Below are 23,974 nucleotides of genomic sequence, written 5' to 3' on the forward strand. Positions count from 1 at the left end.
CCTATACTTGGGCAGAGGGGTACTGCAGCCACCCTCCCTACAGCAAAGGAAGCAGACCCAGCCTGGGCAGTGCTGCTTGGGTGGCATTTCCAGGTTGCCTTTGAAGGGGAGCAGGCGGGTGAGGAGATAGTCTGGTGTGCCAGCCAGTCAGTCTCTTTAAAGAGTGGAATCTGACACTGTCATTAAGGAAAGAAGGCAGTTTTAAAAAATGATCTGGTTGTCCCTGGGTGACACAGAATGCTCCCAGAACTTTCCTGGTCCTCCTCTGCTTTGACACTGATGGCTTTTTTCTTATCCGCCTGATTGGTTTCTTTACTCATTGCCTCCCCCAGCACTAGCCAGTACTTTTAGCAGGGGAGGGTGTAGAACTGACAATGTGAGAAACCCCCCAAGTGTAGCGTCCCTCACTTTGGTGGAGGGACCAAGCTGACATTTGAGGACTGGCTGTGTGAAATCTGGCTCTGTTGAATTAATATGCCCTTGCCCAGATGATGAGAACAAAGCTGACCAGTCTTTGGGCTGAATGTCACTTTTCTAAGCAGGTGGAGAAAGGGCTCGGAGGGAAGAAGGATGTGGTAGGAGGGCTAAGAGAACTAACTTCCTAAAAATGCTTCAGGATAGATCAATGTAGAGCTGTCCTTACAAACCCAGACTCTGAAGCCACGCTTTCTAGGTTTGAATCTGATCCTTCCATGATCTCTGTGACCTTGGACAAGTTAACGTTTAACCTTTCATTTAAAAGTGGGCCTGATTGTTTGTTCCACTCAGGGTGTTTGTGTAGAGCAGTGAGAACAGAGCTTGGCACAGAGTAAGCTCTCAGTAAAGCTATGCCCTTCCCATGACCTTCACCATCATCATCCTCATCATCACCTGTGCTGTGGCCAGCTCAAGGGGCAGCAGGTGTGTTGGAAAAGATGAGTCAGTAGGTCTGGTCTGGTCCTGGCTTTGCTGTTAGCCAGTATAGGGTCTGGGAGAGGTGTTTTTATTTTCTGTCTGTCAAGCTGGGAGGCTGGACAAGTCCACTGCATGCTTTGTTCTTGATATCAAGGCTCATATAGAAAATGGCAGCCTTCACACCTGCTGGGTAAATGGACCCTCACCTACATCCACAGGGCCCAGGGGGGGTCAGTAACCAGCACATTGGCTGGGAAGCCTGGACTACATTGTCACCAAGTTCCCTTCCAGGCCCAGGTTGCCCTGTTAGTAGACAGCAGCCATCTATGGCAGGGAATGAGCACTGGACCCAGAGGCCAGGGCACCTGGGTTCTAGTCCTGGCTGGTCAGGACTTGCTGTGGGGTCTCGGGAAGGTTTCTTAGTCTCTCAGGGCCTCAGAAATTTGAACTAGCTAATCTCTGAGTCTCTTCCTCCTTCAAAATTTGTTAACTTGGTGAGTACAGGTTTCATGTGCTTGCAGATGCAGCTGGTTCCTTCTCCCAGGAATGTCCGTCCTCTTCCTCTTCGGCCTGTCAAGCTGCATGGACTAGGCTGGGAACTTGGCAGTGTCAAGGGCTGGGGAGGGGGGCTGGAAGAGCATAAACTGGCCGCTTCCTCTGAGGCTTCCCCATTCCGGCCTTCAAGTGTGGGTGCAGGGCGGAAGGGGTAGTATCACATCAGCTCATTTTTCTCCTGAGAATGAGTCCTGCCCTGATATTTTGATAAAGAAATCGAAGCCCAGGAACCTCGCTGAACGCACGTACTGCTGCTGGTGAGTGGGCCTCAGCATGTCCTGCTAGACCCCAACATGCACCGAGGGCAGGAAAGTGGAGAGGACCTAGAATGTAAGTCTTGCCCACCAATGGCAGGGCCTCCACAGTCCGAAGAGGCTTGAGGGTTCTAGTTGGAGCTGTGCCTTAAAGCAAAGGTGTCTGCCCCCGTCTGAATGTGCAGTACGTGTGCTATGCTCTTGGGGTCCCTGAGTTCCTGGCCAGGTTCTCTGGAAGCTGTCAGAGAATAAGAGAGAAGAAAAAAACCACTCTGAACTTCAAATTAAAGGATTAAAAAGAAAATCTCCAAATTTCAAATGAAAAATCTTAAAGCCAGGTCTCTGCCTTACATTCCCCTCTGTCCTGCCCTTCCCATCCCAAGCTTGAGTCCCCTGTGGCAGTGTGTAACCACAAGGAAAGGGGCGCCCGGGGACTCGGGTCCTGACTGGAGCAGGCCCTGCTCTTTAAAAGCAACCCGAGCACACATGAGGGAAAATGAAGTCCAATGCAATCTAAATAAATAAAAGGAGGGGAAAAAAGTTTTTAGAAATCTGTGTTTACTCTGGCACGCGACTGGCCTCCACTGCTTTTGACATATTAGGAAAAATTTTGGCGGGGACCCATTAGAAGCACTTAAAAAGGCATATGTTTCTTTTCAGAATACAAGGGGCTTGGAATGTATTGTTTAAACAAAATTCTTACGAATCTTTGATTCATTTAAAAATATATATGTATGTTTGTTTCACTTGTGCTTTCTGTGGCATTAAGTTCCTTAACTCCCTTCCTCAGACCATTTGAAATCATTATTTTACTGACCATTTTTGCCAATTGTGTGGCCTTAGCGATCTATATTCCCTTTCCAGAAGATGACTCCAACGCCACCAATTCCAACTTGGTAAGTCCGCCATCCCGTCTGCGCCGTTCTTACTGGGTGGGGGCTGGGCTTGGGTACGCGGGTTCAAGTTGGAGTGTGGGAGAGCAGAGATGTGTGTGATGTGTATAGCGGCGCTGCCGAGTTCAGACCTCAGGGCTCTTCTGCTCCTTGTTCAAATCAGCACCTGTCTGATCACAAGCCTGTTCTCAGAATGTTCCAGTTAGGTGGTAGTGAGCTGTGTGATGTGTGTGTATGCACGCATGTGTGTGCACATGTGTGTGCACATGTGTGCATGTATGCACGTGTGTGCGCGTGTGTGCGTGCATTTGTGTGTGCATGTGTGTGGTGAGTAGCACGTCCTGTGAGCCTGTGAAATGTGCTGCATACATTGCTGGGCAGATGTTCGTGGAGCGAGCTTCTGTTCTTTGATCATTTGTTGTATTGAAGGGCCTTTGTTCAGTGGCGGCCATGCCCAGGTGATCTGCAGTGTCGTTGCATGATAAATAATTTCTAGGAAGCTTTTAGGAAAGTTCGCTTTTGCAGCCAAGATGTATTATTTAGTTGAAAAGGTTTTATTTTCTTGGGAAAGGCAGCTTTCCATTTGGATTGTTGGGAGGCTAGTGCTGGCAGTTTGGGGTTAGAACTTGTCCATGGAAAAAGTGTGGAGAGTGTTTACTTCTGGCTGAGTGTGAAGTCATTACAGCGGCCTTTGCTCCGTCTGGGCATGGGAGGAAAGGAGCTTTGGAATGCGGCTGGCAAAACCGGGGCACTCGGGAGGCCCCTGCGCCAGGCGCACAGGAAACCCTGTCTCTCCCCTCCCCGCATGGGAACCGTCACTGTCCCGTGATTCCCATCTTTCCCCTGGCACTAGCACCTTCCTCTAATTAGCGGGATTGGATGGTCCGATGGTTTCCAAAAGCAGCAGGAGAGTTACGAGGTTCTCCTTTCTGTTGCTGCCAGCCATGGATGATATCACGGGTGTAATTCTTTTGCTTTTTAACCTTTGACATTTTCTTTGGCCCCTTCAGCAGACACATGTGATGCACACTTTAAAGCTCTGCCGTTTTCCCAGTTTTTATAATGAGCCCCAGCTCCATATTGGGGGAAGTGTTTGGTGCGAGCCAGGCTGTGCGTCTTCTGGCTTGGCTAGGACTGCTTGTGGGGACAGGGCCCAGAGCTGGCCAGCAAGCGCTGAGTGATGACATGGCCGGAGCCGGCAGGCAGAGCTCTTGCTGCGGTCCACGTGGCCTTATGAGGCGTGACCTTGTCTCTTAACAGGCAAGAAATCTTTACTGTGTCAAAATAAATACAAGTGAAGCATCCCCCAAATGGCCCTGGAAAGGCAGGCGCTGCTTCCCTCCGTGAAGCATCTTCTCTGTGTGTCCATTTCTTCCCCTACCACATCCCTCCTGAAATCCCTGCAGCTTAGTTAGCACTGACTCTGCAACTTAAAAAAAAAAAAATCTATGTCTTGTTCTGAAGCCAGTGACACACTGGGTCTACTCTATGCCAAAGCAGTGGTGCAAGTGGGTAGGAGTTTGGTTTTTTCTCAGGCTGTAGAGATGGCCCCAGAAATCCCCTCACCCCAGGGTCCCCAGGAGGATTAGCAGGGCCACCTGGGGAGCCGCATCAGAGGGAAGAAACCTGGCCTGGCAGGTCCATTAACCCCCAGCCTCTGGAGAATGGACCAGCGGGAGAGCAAGGGGTCAGTTGGAGCTGGAGTGAGGTTGCCTGGTCCAGAGAGTGCGGGAGGGACAGTGGGTTTTGTCAGAGCACACCATGGAGGGGTGGAAGTGTTCTAAGACTAGATGGTGGTGAGGGCTGCACAACTGTACAACTTTACTAAAAATCACAGTCATATATTTATAGTGGGCGAGTTTTATATGTAAATTATACCTCAGTGAAGCTGGGTTTTTGTTTGTTTTTTTTAAAGAATAATACCAGCATGCAAGCCCAAACCTCCCAAGGCCTCTCAGGGTAAGCTTCTGCAGCCTGTTGCTCCTCTATTCCTTCCAAGTGGAGCTTAGGTAGGTAGGTAGAGGGAGAGAGGTAGTGGGACAGCCAGTGACCTTTGTCAGTGACATTACACGAAGACTTTGGGGGTGCAGAAGAAAGTGTGGGAGTTTGAAAGGGGCCTCGAGTTGCTAAGGCAATTCTACCTTTTTCAAGCCATGGGTGGGCAGTGACTTACTAAATTAAGGAAGTGTACTCAGGTTTCCTCCATCTTAAACTCTCTCTCTCTCTCTCTCTCTCTCTCTCTCTCTCTCTCTTTCTCTCTCTCTCTCTCTCTCTCTTTCTCTCTCTCTGCTAGCTCTAGCCCTGAACTTCCTTTGGTGGAAATTCAAATTTTAAAAATTTTACAACTTTAAATTGAAAAATTCTTTATTTTTATTTTATTTTATTTTATTTTATTTTATTTTATTTTAGGAAGAGGCTGTATTTGCCACCTCTGTCAGTTTGATTTTGCTCTCTCCTCAGCTGCTTGTTCTCTCTCCCATCCCCATTTCTGGACTGCAACAGATATGGATCTCAGTTGGCAAACTCAGGAGGGGAAGAAATGTAACTTGTTTTTGCTTTCCTATAACTGAACTTAGTGTTTGATTTGAGACTTCATTTGGCCCGGTGGCATACACCTCATCTCTGTAAATGCAGGGCTCTCAGCCCTTTCCCTGGAGTCACAGCTGAGTCCTAGAGACTTTCTAGGGCCCCTGTATGCTGGGGTTCTTGGCATGGTCAGTCCACATTGTTCAAATGGCCTTGTCCCTTCTAGAAGGGCCTTGGTTTTGGATGCATGCAGGCAAAGTGGCCTCTTATTCCCCAGTATGGAGTCTGTCCAGCTCCTGATGTCTCTTAGTCACTTCTGGACTGTGGGAATAGGGACATGGTAAAAACTTCCAGGGCCCTTTTACAAGGATATACTGCAGAGTCTCACTCACTTCTGTTTCCTGGCTGATACTCCCATGTTTGCCATCGTGGGACCTTTGTTTGAGACAGGGTTGCCCGGTAGACTCTTCCTGTGGTCTCCCAGACTGTTGTCAATACCCCGACCTACAGTGCTGAACTCCTGAGCTGTAGTCTGACTCCTGTTCCTTGCTCTTCCACTGTGTCATACCTTCCTTTGGCAGTGAAGGCCACCGACTGGATCGGGGGCCACTGTGACCAAGGACTATTAGAAAACTCCTTAAACAAAACAAACAACCAAGCAAAACCCACATCAGCTTATAGGTCAGGATATTATCCTGCTCCATGGACATAACCAATGCGAGTGTTACGGTCTGGGCCCTTCTCTCCCTCCTTCATCCACAGCATCTTATGTCATCAAGTGCCCCTTTGCAAAACTCTTTTACGCCCTGGCTTTGGGACATAGTTACTATGAAGTCTCCTCTCTCTCTTACCATTTTCTCCTGTTTCTGTTAGCTACTCTCCCTGTTTCTACAGGAACTTGTCACAGTTCTCTCCTGGCCCTCTTATTTTCTCTTTCTGTACCCTCCCCTTGGTGAGCTCAGCTACTTCCACAATTTTATATTCCTTTTCTAGGTAAGTTGTATCTGGACTTATGTCTCCAGCTCTGAGCTCTTCCCAAAGGCCTGAACTAGTATTCCTATAGTTCAGAGGCCTGGAGACCAGTGAGTGATGCCTGAAACCAGCTCGACTGTTACACCCATCTGGAGAGTGTGAACTCTACAGACTCCTATGCATTGGTGGATCTGATTCAAATTTAGGAGTTCTGGGATATGGTTTAGGAATATGCATTTTAAAAATTCCACTTTGGTGGCTGGGGAGTGCTAATGATCAGTCAGGTTTGGGAGCTATGGGCCTCTTGGATAAAGCAGCATTTGAGTTAGGCAGACCTGGATTCAAATCTTGGCTTCACCACTTTGTAACTGAATCTTAATCTGAAGTTATTGTGTCTCTCTAGACCTAAGTTCCTGGGCCTGTTAGACAGAGGGGACTGTTCTGGGGAAGAGTAAGGCAGACAGTGACCATGAAATAGTCAGTGTGGCCTTGGCATACAGTTGTGTGTGCCAGGATGTCTTGCAGACATCCATGCCAAGAGCCAGGCATTATGTTTGGGATAGTTCAAGAGGCAGACCTGTGTCTAACAGGGGAGGGAAACATGTAAACAGGTGTTTGCATATAGTGAAAGGTCTTATAAGGGGTATGGGTGTCAGGCAGGAAGCACTGACTTCTTGCTATTAGAAGGGAATAAGAGAAGGCTTCACATAGGAGGACACAGAGCTGCATCTCCCAATCAGAGATCATTTCCAGACCCAAAGAAGTGCTTCAGACAGAGGTGCACACGTGTGCAAAGGTCTGTGGTTGTGCCCTTCATGACCAAAGGCTGGGGTGCTGGTTTTCAGTGAGTGAGGAGAGCCAGGTGACAAGGGGCTCCGTGGCCTGTGCCAGTAGTCAAATAACTGCAGTTGATGAGCAGACCCTGGGATTTTTAGAGCAGCGGAGTGTGGGTCCCACAGGGTGGCCCAGTGGGAGGCTTCACTGTGAAGAGCAAAGGAAACGGTGGCCGTCCAGAAGATCGGGACAGCGGGGGTGGGGAAGAGGCGCTGGTGGGTGTAGAGGTAAACTTGCCTGGATCTGTGACCAGGTGGATGCTGTGGACAACCGAGAGAGCTGACTCCCAGGATGGTGACGTGAGTCACCAGGTGCCATTAGCCGGGGGAAGGACTTCAGGTGAAAGGTCACAGTTCAGGGGAAGGGAATGAGGGGTAGAATTTGTGATTGGTTAAGTGGAGAGCCTGTAGAACGTGCAGGCGGAGAAGGCCAGCAATCAGTAGATATGGGTCAGCTGAGGAGATGGTTCGTGCTGAAGAGAGAGACTTGGGGCAGCAGGAGGACGGATGGAAGCCGGAGCAGCTCAGCAGGGTGGAGAGTGAGAGGCGCTGATCCCCAAAGGCTGGAACTCCAAGGGCAGGGTGGGTGGGGGCAGAGGGGCCAAGAGGGGCCAATAATGGGTATGAAGAAGGTCAGGCCTGAGAGGTCGGGGTGGGGGGCCCAGAGAGTGCAGTCTTAGAAGCTAAGGAAACGGGTTGGTTAACAGTGTAACAGAGAGACTGGTTGCTAGTTCAAATGTGTCTTTATGACAAGTCCAGGCCGCTTCCAAGAGGACTGGCTGGCTGTGAGGAGAGGAGCTGAGCTCAGGGCTTAGGGCTCGTGCAGGAGGAGAGACGTTTACCTGCTCTGGCAGCCTCATCGGCCCTGACGCAGTTGGTGCCTAAGGACTGCTGAGCTTCAGGGTCTGAAACGTCCGCCTTGGTGTGCAGATTGTGGTCCTAGAATCATAAGTATCCCTGAAATGAAGCTGGAGAACTCCCTCATTACTCCTATAGTACTTTCATATTTTTTAAAATAAAGAATTGCCATTTCAGAGTCCTGCTCTGAGAAATAGGAGAGATGATGATGACGCACTGACAGCATAGAAATCACATGGAGAGCGGGCTAAAATGCAGATTCCCCAGGCCCTGCCCCAGAGACAGCCACTCTGGGAGTCTGGAGGAGCCCCCGGAGTCTGCATTGTTAACAGGATCCCTGGGGCCCGTGATGCAGGGATCACAGACTGCTGTCCACTTTGCTCTCATACCCACAGCTCTCTGGGATCCAGACAGACGAGCCGTATCAGCTGCCCAGAGTTTGCCTACGCTGTTGGGTTCAAGAATAATCTCTTTAGCAAAGCACACTCACACTGCCACAGAATTAGAAGAGTCTTGTTTTCACGGGCGCTTGCAGCTCCACATCTGCCCTGGCTGGCCTCACGCTTTCTCTTGCAGATTTTCCAGCTTCCATCCGTTCTCTCGCAGCCCTTTCCTTTCTTCTACCTGCTTAATTTAATCCTCATTTATTTTTCTAGCACTTTTCTTTCTTCTCTTTCCAAGAGATGAAAAATATTTCAGTATAGAATTTTTTTAGATCTTTGTCTCATTATTTACACAAAAGTCGACTTGTTTTATGCTCCATCTAACATAGACTTTTGCACTCAAATCCATCATCTCTGTTATCTTTTCCTCATGTTAGTGAAGCGTAATGAAACCTGAACTGGCCCATGACACAATGTTTCTTTCTTATCACTCAGAATCTTGTTATTGACAATGCCACCTACTATGCAGTACATCATTTATAATACAGCAACTGTAAACCGTCCTAGCAATAGCTGTTACCCAGGAGGTAAATTGCATGATGTCTGTTGAACAACCTCTGTGAGCAGAGTTCATTCCACACTCGTTGTGTGTGGAAAACTCCCAGCTCTCTGCAAACCCCGAAGTCCACAAAGGCTTGGCTTGAGTTGAAATATTAAGAGAATATATTTGGCACTTGACCTTGTGCAAAGAACAGTGCTGTGTACTTTCTGAGCAAAAGCCAGGCTTTAAGTGGGGGTGGAGAGGAGAAGGGAAGGCCTAGTTTGGGGGTGGGGCTTTTCTTTTTGGGGTGTAGGAGGGGTGTAGCTTAAGGGGGAATGAGTTCCTCAAAGGGGCTTGAGCTAGACTGGGAAGGAGGCTAGGCTGTCAAATTCCCCTTCTTGTTGCTGTGAAATTGGGGCGGTAGTAAGAGTGGCATGATAGGCAGGCTGCCAGGTTTAACGAGTTAACTCAGGTAAAATGCTTAGAAAAATGCCTGGTGTAGGTGACTGTGTGTTGTCCTTCAGGACTCAAAGCCCCTCCCCTGCCTGCTCCATGTGGTAAGTCAGGATCAGTGGCACTTCAGGTTAGCTTTCTCCTCAAAAGGGTGGGAGGGGAGACCCAAAAGCTCTTGTTTCTGGCAACTCTAGTCCCGCACTACTGGAGTGCGTGTGCATACCCACCCTTGACGTCTCACTCCATAGTGAGATACCAGGTCTATTTCCCTGCTCCTTGAAGCTGGATTGGCCTGGTGACTTGCTTTGGTCATTTGTGATGAAGGACAAGCCTGGAGGGAGAGCCCTGGGTGGCCTGGGGACCCCATCCCCTCCCCCACAGGTGTTTTGTGCCTAGAACATCCCTTCCCAGTCACAGTGCAGGGAGCGTGAAGTTGGGGTCCCTCATTCCCTCAGTGGTGCTGGACTGAAGACACCCCTGCACAGCCACAGGGTCCTGTGTTTAGACCACCACGAGTTCTGAGCTGAGGGCGAGGCCTTCCCACCAGGCTCTGAGGGGCATGCAGGCCCCAAGTCAGAGCCTCTATCTGAGAAGTGAATCATAATGCCAGTTGGGGTGTCCCTAATCTTCCTGCTGTGAGATGTGATTTCCTTTATCATCAGGTTTGCCTGAGAGCGTGAAGTCTTTGTGGGGCTTTCATGCATCAACAATAATGATCATAACAAAACGAGATTTATTATTGCTCTTTATGTGTCAGCCTAATGCACCAGGCATAAGCACACTTTGCAGAAGCACTGGGGTTATAAAATGCACTAACAGATCATTGCAGATAGAAGGCCACATGGCTACTGCATCATATGCATGTCCTGTGTGCTGGACAGTGAGAGGGCGAGCGGGGCTGGGGGAAGGCAGCGGTAGAGGCTGACTATAGATGAGAGACTTAAATTGGCACACATGACACAGCCTGAGGGGCTCAGCACTCAGTGCGTTGGAAAAACTGAGTCAGACGTCCCCTCTGAGATCCCGACTGAGCTGGTCTGAGTGGGACCTGGACATGGGTGTCTTAACAGCTATTCTGGAACCAGGGTGGCAGGCACTGACCTCGGAAAAGAGACCTGCACTGTGTGACCTTAGGTCATCACTTAACCTTTCTGTCTGTGTCCCTTCTGGCAAGTAGGCGTAATCCACCCTGCTCCGTAATAATTGCCTTTATTGAGTGAGCACCAGGGGCCAGTGCTTTGCAGACAATGTTTCCAATCCCCACAACAGTAAGTTACATTATCTATTTATGTGTTTCCTTGAGGGTAGACAATTTACCTCTCTTGTTTACTGCTGTATCCAGGGCCCGTTGGCCAATGGCACAGGCCAGGCCCTTGTATATGTTGACTGAATGAATGAGTGAACCCTGCCCTGTCATGTCCCTTCACTTCCGATGAGGATACAGTGTCTCAGAGAAAGTAGCAAGTAGCAGAGTCATAATTTGAACTCAGGATTGTATGATGCTGTTGCTTGGACTCTTGGCTCTGTTCTCTGGAATATGGAGGGCTGCTGTGAGCATAGAATGAGGTAGATGTGAAATGTTGCAAAGATTAAACACTGTAGAAGTATTAACAGGTATTAAAAAAGTAAACTTGGTTCCATTGCAAAATAAATTTGGTAAATGCTGAGGTAATGAAAGTTAAACAAATCACTTTATTCTAAGACTTCTCAGCATCTTTTAACACAGCTATAACAGCCATTATTTATGACTTTTTCTGTGTGCAGATACTGGCCGAAGTGCTTTGTGTACATTGGTGCATTTAAGCATCCTCATAGCCCTATGAAATGGATACTGTTATATCCCACTTTACAGATGAAGACACCGAAGCTTAGAGAGAATTGAATGAATTTGCCCTGGGAAACGTAGCTGGAAGCTATGCCACTGTCACGTAGACACAGGCAGTTATATTCAGGTGTATGTTCTAACCTTCATAGGCAGCTGCCTCCCCATGTGTGAAGGTGCCCCAAGGCTCCCTGGACCAGGCAGGGTGTGCATAACCTTTCAAGCCCTCCCCATCCCAGACAGCTTGAGGAATGGCATCTTTGGAACACCCTGTGGTCATGCAGTGGGTTACAACCTCAGACAGAGGAGAAAACTCTGCCCCCAGGACTGATGCCTTGGGACAAAGGACGGAGCTAGGAGCACGATAGGACATGATGCAAGGCCGTTGCCGCAAAGGAGGCTGGCAGTGCCCACCAGGTTGGCCTCATCAGGAGCTTGGCTTTTGATGGGATGCAAACTCCCTGACCAGAGTAGTACTCATTCTAATCCACACAAACCCTCAGAGGGCCTGGGGCAATTGTTTGACTCAGTGTTTCCTCACTAAATATTTCAGAGGGGAAGGCATTTTCTTCTCTGCATTTGCCAGCAGATGGGGCGAGAGGAGATGAGGCTTTAAAGTCTAAGTATGGTGATACCTCTTGCTCCATTTGTATCCATCTGGATTCATTTTGGGGGGAATATGTTCCATATATAGTCACACTCTGTAGCGGAACCCCTTTCATGTGCCTAGCTCCTCTTAAAGTATATTTGAAGACTGTCTTTCTAGAATACAAAATACAAATCCCCATATCCTTAGAAGAAAAATTCTGAACACATTTTATCCTTTTTCTGGGACTACACAATCATTAGAAATTTTAGCCACTGAGCCTGCTGTAATACTGTGAGGCCACTGGGAGAGCGAAGCACCTCCAGGTGGTCCCAGCACACTGTGATTCGAGAGGGGCTTTGGACATGACCGTCATACCCTGTCCCTGTGGGACATCTGCCTGCTCCAGCACCGACACTTCCAGTTTGCTGCTCCCTCTCTCCTGTGGGCTTGGAAACGACATGAGCAAATCCATTATAGTTATGTGCAAAGCAAGAGTAAATATATTCTGACGGAGGGGACACACTTACGAATAAAGTGCATTAGCTTTAGTTATGGATTTTATGACATTGATGTGGCGTCTCAGAAGCCTCCTTTACCCCCTTTATTCCCTTATGTTCTTACTGGTTTCTGAATTATTGGAGTTGTTAGATTAGTGTCTCCTGACTAGTAATAATCCACACTCATGTGGCCCACTCTTACACTGTCAGCACTATAACAAGTATGCCACAGTGTGACTCATTTAGTCCTCTCAGCAGCCCCTGAGGCCTCTGTTAGTATTATAATCATCCCATTTTAAAGATGAGGAAAATGAGGCACAGAGACATGAACTAACGTGCTGCAGGCCATACAGCTATGAAGAGGTGGAATTGGATTCTAGCCCAGGTGTGTGGCTCCTAGGTCTGTGCCCTTGAGTGCTATGGCATGTGGCCTCCCCAAGGTGTTTAAGAGAGGGTATGGCCCTTTAATTACTGGGGCCTCAGCTAACATGTTATAACATATGTAATGGTCTCTTTACCAAAGGCCTCCTTGGAGGGCAGCAATGAGGGCAGGGGGTGAAGCCCTCAGACTGTGTCATGTCTGGGAAAGCCTTGGGGTGTGGTCCTGGAGCCCCTGGGTGTGCGAGGAGGAAGCTCACTTCCATCCACTGCTGCCTGACTGGCAGACTTGGCTTTGAGGCCCTTATTCTCCCAGGGACCAGTGATTCGTATCAGCTAAGATCTTCAACCAAACAGGCCCACAGGCCTCCTCTTAAATAGATTAGAACCCTTGGTTGGGGTGGGGAGACCCAGAATCAGACTGACTTCCTGAGGCAGGCTTAAAACCTGAATGAGCCTTCTTGAGGAATGAGTCACTGGAAGCACTTCCTGGGAGCTACCTGAGCCCATACTTGAACTTGGGACTCTCTCGGGACCCCAGTCAGTAAGGTCTAGTGGCAGGGCCCGAAGCATCAGATGTGGGGAACCTCAGTGGCACCCAGCCTCACGTGAGAGCCATGTCCCTTTCGTGGTGTAAGGCCTTCATGGCTATGCCCTGTGGGAGACGTGGGAACCCGTGGGGCCCTGGCCTGAACCCCAGAGTGGTGTGATGGGCAGTGAGAGAGCCTGAGCTGGGAGCCACAGTCCTTTGTGTTGGCGCCCATTCAGCCACTGATGAGTGGCATGGCCTTGTAACTTTACTTCCCTAGACTTCGATTTCTTGGCTGTGAAATAAAGATATGTCCTATTTCGCAGTGGTGGCAAGGTTCAAATGCGAGGGAATGTACAAGTGCTCTGGGAAATTCGAAGTGCCATATAAATGTAGCTGCATTATCACATCAACTATTATTACTGTTGTCGTTACACTAGACAGATACACCCTACCTCTGATTTATTTATTCTTTTTTTTCTGGCATGTTCCTTCCTCTGTGAACCTTTTCCTCTGCCTCCTCTCAGGATAACTTAGGGATGCAAAAGAACTAAAAGCCAAGTTCCAAATTTAGTTTCCTGACCTTTCCAAGATGTATGGCGAGTGGTGTGGCCGTAACCTGCTTGCTGTCGAGAGCTCAGCCGGGCTGCTGGAGCCTGGGAAAGCCTGGTGGGAGGACGGCCCCCGTGCCCTGACTTTGTGCGAAGGCCTGGAGCCAGCCATCTCCTAGCACAGGGAGCCCGTTGTTGGCAGCCCACTCGGTGCACTTCCACTTTTCTCCTTGGGTCTAGTTTAACTCTGGCACAGATGAGTACAGTTGAAATGTCACCTGGGAAAGGCTCTCACCCTGGTGTCTCTGAGTCCTTAGGATCAGGGTCAGACATGGAGTGGCAGGAAGGATGGGTGTGTCCATGCGGGGACCTCATGAGCTGTTGTGGGGGCTTCGGCAGATCTGACCACAAGTGCTATGGGACTCATGGTGGGGTTAGGCTGTCACAGGACCAGGAAGCACAGGTCTCAGCTTCTGGTCAGGTGGCAGGGAGTGGATATGCTAACTGAGGGCTGGGCTATGTGTTTGCATCGTGGCAGCCCGGCAGGGTTGATGGGGATGGGCTTTATGGAGAATGGTGTGGAAGGCCACAGTGTGGCTCTGAGCCCCCCTCCTGCTGGCCTAACCGGAGAGCATGGGTGAGAACGTGGCCTAGGCAGTGGTGATTCCCCACCAGCTGGCTGGGGTGGTCCCACTTCCCCATCCATTGGAAGAGCATTCCAGAAATTGGCACACAGTGGACAGCAGCTGGCCTCTGATCGACAGCACGGTGAACTGACAAAGGGATTCTGCTTCAGCCCTAAGTGTGTAGTTTTATAATTTGTCACGCAGCAATGGAAAACCAGTCTATCCCCTCTCTCCAGCTCCCTCTTGCACTTACACTTCGGAAGCGCCAGACCTGGGCAGGTCTCCGCCACTTCACTTTGGGGCTTCTGCTCATGTTGTTTCAGCCTGGGTTGCCATCTCCGCCGCTTTGCCCGGCTACGTGCAGTGGGTCCTCAGAGTCCCAGTCTTGCTCTCTGGAAGCCTCCCCTGACCCCACAAAGCAACTTTAGGCGTTTGTTCTCCTGGCTGAGTGTTACTCATCCTCAAGGCACAGACTAGAAGTCACTTTTTGTAGGAAGTTTGCTCTGCCCTCCGTGTTTCCATGGCGTTCTAGATCTCCCTGGTCCGGGCACTTCTAACCTCCCATCCACTTGTATGCGTTTCTCACAGAGTTCGTTTGATACAGCCGCCATAACAAACGACCACAATTTGGTGGCTTAAAACAACAGCATTTTTCTCTCTCATAGTTCAGGTGGCCAGAAGTCCATCCCCGAGCTGTTGGCAGGGCTGGCTCCTCTGGGTGCTCTGAGGGTATCTGTTGCGTGCCTGCCTCCCGGCGTCTGGTGTTGCGCGCAGTGCTCGCATCTGCTGGCGGCTAGGCACATCACTCCAGTCTCTGCTCCCCTTGCCCAGGGCCCTCTCCTCCAGGTGCCGATCCCGCTGTGCTCCAGTTCCCTCCTCCTACAAGGACACCAGTCACTGGATTAGAGTCCACCCTAATCCAGTGTAACCTTACCTTAACCCGACTATGTCTATCTCATAAGACCCTGTTTCCAAAGAGTCACATTCACAGGTATGGGGGTCAGGACTTGGACATACCTTTTTGGTGAACACATTTCAGCCCACAACACTCATTTACAGTAAGGGATCATGCCTGTGCAGTGCCCGAATATCATAGGAGCTTAATACGTGTCTGCTGAGTGCTTGGATGGGCTGTGATAGGCGGTGCTTCTTAGAGAAAGTGGACCTCAGGGAGGGCGTGGGTGCTGGCAGGATGGTCTCCTGGTATGCTTCGATGGCAGAGGAAGTCCCTTCACCCTGAGGGTCTGAGATCTTAGCTCAGTCCTGAAGCTCAGGACCCTCTCTTCCCCTCTCTCTCTTGCCTCCTTGGCCCCTGGCCTCAGATGCATGTCCCAAAGGAAGGGGAAAAGCAGCCAAAACTAGAGATCGTGGGCAGGGCAGCTCTCCAGGTCATAGCAGGCTGAGTCCTGATACCTCCTTAGTCCCTCCTGGTTTCAGTGTGAGCAGGAGGCCTCCCTTGGGCCCACAGAGAGGAGCCCAGGTTCCCCTCCAGTTCCTTAAGCTGGTCTCCCTCCTCTTCCCTGGCTCTTGGGGCCTGGTGAAGCGCATCTGGCAGAGGCCTCAGTGGCGACTTATCTTTGCCAGGTTCAGTCCAAATGGGGAGAAGCTCTCAGTGGACACGTGGCAACTCAGCCAGCTTATTCCACACCCTTAGAAGTGGTGTTCTCTCCCCCCGCTCCCCCCCCCCACACACACACACACTGCTTCTGAGGCTGTGTATCATTGTAGTGTTCTGGCAGTGGGCATGTCCTGGACAGGACAGCCTCTTCCTGGGACAGGGACAGGCCTTTGTCACTCTGGGAATAGCCATGGAGAGTGAACGATCCCAGAGAGCCCCCAGCAAGAGGGTTTGTTCACTGCTACCCCTAATCTGGGGGATAGTAGACAAGGTGCTCCTGACACTCTTAATATAGACTCTGTTCCAAGGACAGTTCTTGAACCATGGAATATACTCAATGAATATTTGCTGAAAAATAACTGAGTGAATACATGAATAAGAGAACCTGCTCATGGACTGGGGGCTCTGGAGATGTGACTGTAAACACACCAGACATGGAGTTAGGAGCCTTGCATTCCAAATCTTTCTCTGCTTCTCACTAACTGGATGACCTTTGGCACATGTCTTCATCACTCTGACCTCTGTTTATTCATTTTTCATAATCCAAGAGAGGATTATGTTCAGATGATCTTTTTATATTTTGTACATCTGTGGTTCTTTGCATGAACGATAGACCATTTAACTTGGTATCAGTATAGTCATTCATATTTTTGCTCAATAAATATTTACTGAATGCTGGAAATACAAAACGTGCAGAAAAGACAAGGTCTCTGCCCTCAAGGAGCTTGCATTCTGAGATGCCAATCAGTAAACAACCAGGCAAATTAATAAATAAGATGATTTTAGAGCATTGTCAATACTACAAAGAAGAAAATACAAGAGGCCAATAAGACAGCGTTCTGGGGTGGGCTGTGGGCAGGGCGGGCCTCTGTGAGGAGGTGACCCCTGAGCTGAGAAGGGGCTCTGGAAGGCCTGCTGGGGGAGCCTGCAGGCAAGGACAGCAGGGCAAGAACCCCCGAGTGTGTCTGGTGGCTGTGGCCAGAGCACATGGAGTAATGTGAGGAGGGCCTATTCAGATAAGTGGAGAGGCGGGTGGGGCAGGGTCTCATAGGCCATGCTGAGGAGTTCCGGTTCATTCTAATTGTGGGGCTGCCAGTCCTGTTTGCTTTCATAGGGCCTCAAAAGAGCTGGAAGCATTTGGAAGAGTGTTAGGAGGTCAACAGAGAAAGGTAAGGGTTACTGCCTGTATTTCAGCATTCTGAGAGTGATGTGTGTGTTGCCAGTGGCCCTGGGTCATTCTCACCAAGAGAAGAAAGCTTGGATGGTGTGAGTCACAGAAATATGTCATAGGGACCTGTCAGAATGCTTCAGGGACGTGGAGGTGGGCCTCTCTATAGGCAGTTTTCCTTATTCTTCTGTACACTGTGGTCTCAGTGACCCAGCCCTAGTTACCCCGGCAAGTTCCCTATAACCAGACTCATGAGGGGAACCATTGTGGCCATCCCATAAGGGCTGTGTACAAGCTCCGTGCCCCCTGTGGGCTAGAGCAGTTTGGGCATGTCAGCCTACTCCGCAGTCTACTTCCCTGGGGTGCCTGGCCTTCGCAGCATTTTGCTCTCAGAGGAAGAGGAGTGCAGCACTCTGGATGGCCTTGATTTCTGTGTATCTGCAGTGCATTTGGTCCCCATCCATCTGGAGGGAGGGTGAGGGGCAAGCCTGCATTGTCAAGTTCACCCCATTTTCTTTTGTGGCAGTCCAGGGCCTGAGGTCAGCCTCACGTAAGCTGTAATCACCTGGTCTACAGGAGGATAACATGAACCAGAAACCTATCCAAGTCTTTGGAGGGGTAAAGTTAGAGGGGCTTCCAGTACTGTCTGTTAGACCCTTGGTTGGGGAGTGCTGCCAGGTTAGCACAGACTCAGGTGTGGGGAGTGAGGCCTGAGCTGGGCGGCCCCTGGGCTGGTCCTGGCATAGCCACCACCTGGCCGTGTGTCCTAGTGATGACACCCGATGTGTATGAGCTCTTCTAATGCCACAGCTCTGTGCATCACCTCATTCAGTCCCCCAACAACCATAGGAGGTACAAGTACTCTTATCCCCATGACAGAGAAGTAAACAGGCTAGAAAAGTAGGTGACTTGCCTGGGTGATTGCACCTGGACAGTAAGAGTTCAGAGCCCCTGCTCATGGACTCGCCTCTGCTGCTTTGGCAAGTGGCTTCAGCTGGCTGGGCCTCGATTTCCTCATCTGTAAGATGGGTGGTGAGATGATCTCTGAAGTCTCTTCCTATGCTAATGCTACGTGAAGTCCTCCCACGAACACAACAGAATAAAAGTCATCGACAGCACCAAAGCACATTCTAAAGGGAGGAAATGAAGGCATAATCAATGCACAAGAATTATTTTTAGGAATTGATCAAAAAGAGGGCAAACCAAGAAAATGCTTTCCTCCCCCCCCCCCCGTGGGACATGCTATCTATATGTTATAAGTTGTATCTTTAGTTTACTTTAAAGTTGCCTAAAGATATTGGACTATAAATCTATAATCACAGGTTAGTGGCAGTATTTGAAGAAAATAGCCACAGTAGGCTGGTTGGTCCATCTCTACAGAGATTAACTGAGCCCTATTTTCCTGCCTGTGGTCGGTTCCGTGTGGCAGCAGGGATGTAAGATTCCCTCTACAGTGTTGAGAAAGCAGAACTAAGACACACAGAAAAATTAGGGCTAATCTGTAGGATTCTGATTATCATGGACTGGAGTGGTAGAAAAGGTTTTCCTGGAAAAAGCTGGACTTGAGTGAAGCTTGGAAGGTTGTGGAGGAATTGGCTAGACCAATGGTAGTAGAAGTGAAGGGATTCCAGGTAAGAAAATAGATACAATTCTATGCAAAAAGTACAATTTTGACATATAAACATGAGTTCTCAAAGTTCAATCTAAAAACATTCTTGGGGTGATCTGCTTTCATTCATCCACAAATCTTGAGCACCTACTTATGCATAAGACACAGCAGTGCTTCAGACACATGTACAGGTCCTGCCCTCATGGGACATCATTCTATCTAAGGAAGACAGGAATTCAGCATCTAATTGAATAACTAGCTAGTCAATTATAATTGGCCTCTAAAATGTTTATGTTTGGGTATGACTATTTTTGTTTTAAATTAATATTTTATTTACACTACTGAAACAACAAAATTGAAACTAATAATCGCTTCATTGCATGGAAGGGAGGGCTATATCCTAAATATGTCATTTCTCTTAAATGATGATTTAAAAATGTTTTAGGGTCGATTGTAAAAGTTTTCATCGTGCTAAAGTGGTTTCCAGATTATAAAACTTGAGACTTGCTGAATGAAAGGAGGAAATATAAATCTCCATGGAGGACTAGATTGTGATTGCTTGAAGTAAGGTCATACCTGTCATAAGATTCAAGGAGAGGATTCCAGAAGGCAAGAAAACATATCCCCGGAGGAGAGAACTGAGCAGTTTCCAACTCTCTGCCACATTAGAGTCAGGAGGGCAGCACTGCACTGGAGAGACTGACTGTTCAACAGGAAACTCAATCAAGCATGCAGAAAAATGGCTTCCATTAAAGGAACGACGCCGAGCCTCTGAGTGCTGCCTGCTGTCATCAGGGTGATTTGAAATTCTGGGTTTCCAGAGTCGGTTTTTTCTCCCTGTATCTAGCCATTTGTAGTAAAGCTTGTTTATTTTTGTAAAAAAAAAAATTTTTTTTTAATTTTTTTGTTGTTGTTGTAGTCATTTTATCCTTTTAGAATTCATTTTGTCCTTTTAGGAGGGTTTTCTGCCTGAATAATTTTTTTTTTCTTTTCCTTTTCTCCATTGTAGGATTCTTAGGTTGGCCTTTTGGAGCTAAGTAATAAAACTGTGTTTACTCTGGTGAACCTTTGCTTATATTAGAGCTGTTTTATGTCAAACATCTATAATTCTATAAACTGAAGTCAGCTTTTCTTCAACTTGTGGATTCCTTACATTTGAAACCTACTCTTGGTTCCATGTATGGTGACAATGAGCCTCTTGTTGTAGGTTTATTCACTTGTTTGCTTGATCATTTGCTTTTTATCCTTCATTCATTCAACTACCATATATTGAGTGCCTGCCACACACCAGGACCCAAGCAAGGGGCCTTCAATTAGAGAAGACATTGTGGGGAAAACACTAGGTGAGTCTCTATTGCTCCAGATGTCAAGTGTTGCCAAGCGTGGGGTTTGGTAGGACACATGGATTTTCCTGGTGTTTGTCCACCTTGTTGAATTCTTCTGATAGTTCCAGCCTAGCATTTTAAGAGTCTGGAGAGGCCCCGCAGCCAGAAAGATAGTGCTGACCTAGAAGCAGCAAACTCTAACCTGGCTCTCTGCACTTGGGCAAGTTGCTTAAACTTTCTGAGCCTCAGTTTCCATCTGTTATTTGGTGCTAATTATACCTACTTAACTCTTAGGCTTTTTGTGAGGAGCATTATGTCATTAGAGATAATGGTTTTAAAAGCTCTTTGGAAATTGTGCAGCATCATTCAAATGGAAAGTATTGTTATTTTTGTTATTGAGTGTCTACACTAATTCCACACCAAGGGTGGTGACAGCAGGAGATAGGGCACTATTGTCACCACTCTGCTCTGTCACTGGCTGGCTGTCTTCTTGCCTTTGGGTTGTAGATGGGGCTGCAGGAAGGAAACAGAGCAGAGTCTCACCCTTGAAGAGTTTAGGAAGATTCAGTGAACCAATTAGATAATTGTGTGGTAGTAGTTTAGAGAAGGGAGAAGGGGCTTGAGAATCTCTCTGGGCCTTTCTGGGTCCACAGTTCTAGTCACAGTCAGGAAAGGCTACACTTGGAAAGGGGCACCTGAGCTTGGCTATCATCAGCTTCAGAGTCAGGGTCACCTTCTTACTATCATTACTAATACAATAGATACTTATTGAGTAGCAATATGTGACAAGGGACATACAGTGTGGCCAGGGAGTCAGGACTAATGGTACGTAATTTCTTCCCGTGGAGCCCAGATGAGGGAATTGCCAAGGGCCTTCGGAGACAGAGGAGAGGGCAGCCCCAGGCTGAGGCCATTGGGAAAGATGACTGTGACGCAGTGGACCTTGACCTGAAAGAAGGGCAGGATGTAGACCAAAGCAGAACCCTCTGGAAAAGCATTCCACGTTTCTCTTATGGATATTATTTATTATTCGTTTTCCCATTAAGCTTGAAGAGATTGCTATCTACTCTCACTACCTCCGTTTTGTTACCTGCCCAGTGGGGAAAGCAGCATAAAACCCAACTCCGAGGACCCTCTTCAGCATTTCCTGTCTTTTTTACAGAAGGGGATTTGTAGTAATTTGCCTGTGACATTTTAGGCCCTGAATTTCAAGGTAAATGTCTAAGGGTTAATATGACCCCAAGAGGACTAGGTATGGGGGAGTAGGACAGAGGGAGGGAAACAGGGAGAGACAGGGAGAAGGGCAGCCAGGGTCCACCAGATGGGGCAGATGAGAGAGGGGACAAAGTCTCCTCGGAGAACACTTTAGCCCCTCCAGTTACCAACACAGCTCATTTCACTGGAAGGCATATCTCTGTCCGGAGCTCTTGTTCTTATCCCTCTCTCTGTATCTACAAAATTCAGGGCATTAAGGATGAGGGATGGCATGTAGGGAAATTAAAACAAACAAATCACTGAGACAGGTGGCAACCTCCAAAATGCTGAGATTCGCTTGTTTAGTGTTTCAGAAGCTTCAAAAGGATTGAGCAATTTAGGTTGAATTTTAAGAAATGGGGCCGACCGGAGAGAAGGGAAAGTTAGAAACAGTGTACCGCAGGGGTTGAAGGTGGGGATAATTATTCTCTTGTAGCCTGGCCAGTCTCTCTTCCAGACAGTGAGTTTCTGTGTGACTTTGATGTAATGCGAGGATTATTGACAGCTTCCTCAGGCCGCCTTGGGGAGTGGAATGCCAAATATGAGCAAAGCTTTATTGCTCCTGGGGCTTTACCAAAATGATGTGCCATGAAATACTTTCCAGGGACCTGTTGCCTCTTTATGACAAGTGTTAGATAATTTCCATGAACTCAGTTATTGACAGAGAAGGCAGAACGGTGAGGCAGTGGAGGGAGAAAGGATCAATGAGGTTCAGAATGAACTGGAGGAGTAGGGAAGATGAAGAGGAAAGTGGAGAGAAATCATGTTCTTAGGACAACAGCATGGAAAGGAAATTATGAAACTACTATGACCAAATTGGAAGGGGAGGAGATGTGAATTATAAAGGGAAAGGAGACTTCTGTCTACTTTCTCAAACCTTGGGGACTTCTTTTGGTAATTAAATAGGCAGAAGGTCTCCTCCCAAGTGAAGCATTTTGAAAAATTCACCCCTTTACACTGGGTTTCCATGTCTTGATTCATAATCCTTGGATTAGCACTGTCAGTTGTGTGGGGTCCCACTGGAGAGCAGTATGCTGTCAGTACATCTGGTAATCGTTAGGAGGATGCTGGGAACAGGAATATATTTATGCAACTTCTAGGACTTTTCTATTGTTTTTTTGTTCACATGCATATATACACACACACATGCACTTATATAAAACCTGTCAAATCTTTCAAAAATTTTTGGAGGAATTAGCATTATAAAGTCATAAAGAAATCTTTGAAGGGACTTTAGAATAGAGAAAGGGGAGGGGAAAAGCCTAAATAACATCACTGTGCAGCAAACCAGTCATACACACAACCGCAGAAATCTCTGATAAATCTCTTGTGAAATAAACTCCCTCCCCCTGCCAGTTCTCTTTGGAAATGTCGACTCTGCCTTTCATATTAAAATACTGCATTGAGAAGACCCACGGTGGAGACATTGATCCCACTTATGGGCAAGGAGGCATCTGATCTTGTCTTTCAGCCTCTGCTTAAAGATTCCACATTATCCTCTGCTGTGTGCATTTGTGTATTTAACCAAATTCTTTCCACCGGCAGACCAGGGCGCCTGATTTTCAGGAATGCATTATAGTCCAAAACTTTTGGGTCACATCTTCCATTTAGCTGCCATTTACCTTTAATCGCACAATAACAATGACTGCTATGATAATTCTAGAGCATGTGTGATGTGCCAGGAACTTTAATCTTTATAGCAGCTCTAGAGTCTTCAGCCCTCAGTTGCAAATAAGGAAGCAGGTTTAGAGGCAAAGTGACCTAGCTAGGGTCACACAGCTAGGAAATGGAGAGCTAGGATCTGAACTAAGTTCTCTGTGGCTCTGACCACTTGTTCTTTTCAGTGTGGTAAATGCTTGCAACTGTGTTTACCCCATATATGATGTCACAGGGGCCTGGGAAGAAAGCAGGGGATTCTGGGTCTGAGACCACAGGAGTGAGCACGTGGCTGGAGGCGCCCTGGGTCATGTGCACCCCTGCCCTGAGCTACTAGAAGCTGTCCGTGGGCAGGTATTGAGTGTCCGTGGAACTCACTGCTTTGCATCCTGTTTGGACCAACCCTAATTTATTTTTATTTTTATTATTTTTTGCCTTTTCTAGTGGAGATTCAACATAGGATTTGATTTTTTTCCCAGAGTCATCTGGGTAATGATATCTTGCATGTGGGAAGATTTGGTCTTGGGGTTACCTGAGCAGCAGAAGCAATCTTTAAAGATGACATTTGGGGCTTATGTGGAATTAATTCGGGAACTGATGGTTTGCTGGACCTGAGAACTCACAAAGGGCATTTGAACGTCTGAGGCTGAGGAAGAAAGGGCAGCTCTGACCTGTCTTGGGATTCTGTGCTTTGTTCTCATGACCCTTTGGAAATGCTCAGATAAACGCATGTGTTCAGACTCGTGCCAGGCCAGTATATCCATTCTAGGCTCAAAGCCAAAGGAAAGAGAGATAGACCTGGCAAGATATCATGGGAAATGTCACAGTCCCTTCTCCTCGACTCATTAAAAAGCCCAAGACCCATTTAATATTTCGATTGCAAGAATTATCTCTATTGATGGTGTTTTGGAAAGCAGGAGCCTAGGATAATCACAGCTGTAGGAATTCTTATAGTAGTTGAGAGCAGCTGCCATCTTTTCTGATTTTCAACAGTGTCTTAATTTTCCTGACTATTTATTAACTGTCCACCATACCGAAGGGTTTCTTGGATCAGGATTGCCCTTGATTAAGAGATGGTGGTCTGAAGCACAGTGGGAGAGGTTTGTGTCAGCGGAGGGCATCCGGTGGGTCTGGACGTAGGAGAGCCATTGCCCAAACAAGGAAGCCCAGCTCTCAGATGGCACGTGCTG

At 48.0% G+C, this 23,974-nt stretch overlaps 1 protein-coding gene across 31 annotated transcripts in view; it reads left to right on the forward strand.

The window, feature by feature from the left end:
- Positions 1 to 23,974, forward strand: part of CACNA1C (calcium voltage-gated channel subunit alpha1 C) — a 776,856-nt gene that overhangs the window by 140,253 nt on the left and 612,629 nt on the right. For all 31 annotated transcript variants that reach the window (XM_019654082.1, XM_019654049.1, XM_019654052.1 and 28 more), the window contains exon 3: positions 2,494 to 2,599. In XM_019654082.1, the coding sequence (XP_019509627.1) occupies positions 2,494 to 2,599 (106 nt within the window). The remainder of the gene's footprint in view (positions 1 to 2,493; positions 2,600 to 23,974) is intronic.

Source organism: Hipposideros armiger, unplaced genomic scaffold (assembly GCF_001890085.2).
Source record: "Hipposideros armiger isolate ML-2016 unplaced genomic scaffold, ASM189008v1 scaffold_213, whole genome shotgun sequence".
Lineage (NCBI taxonomy): Eukaryota > Metazoa > Chordata > Mammalia > Chiroptera > Hipposideridae > Hipposideros > Hipposideros armiger.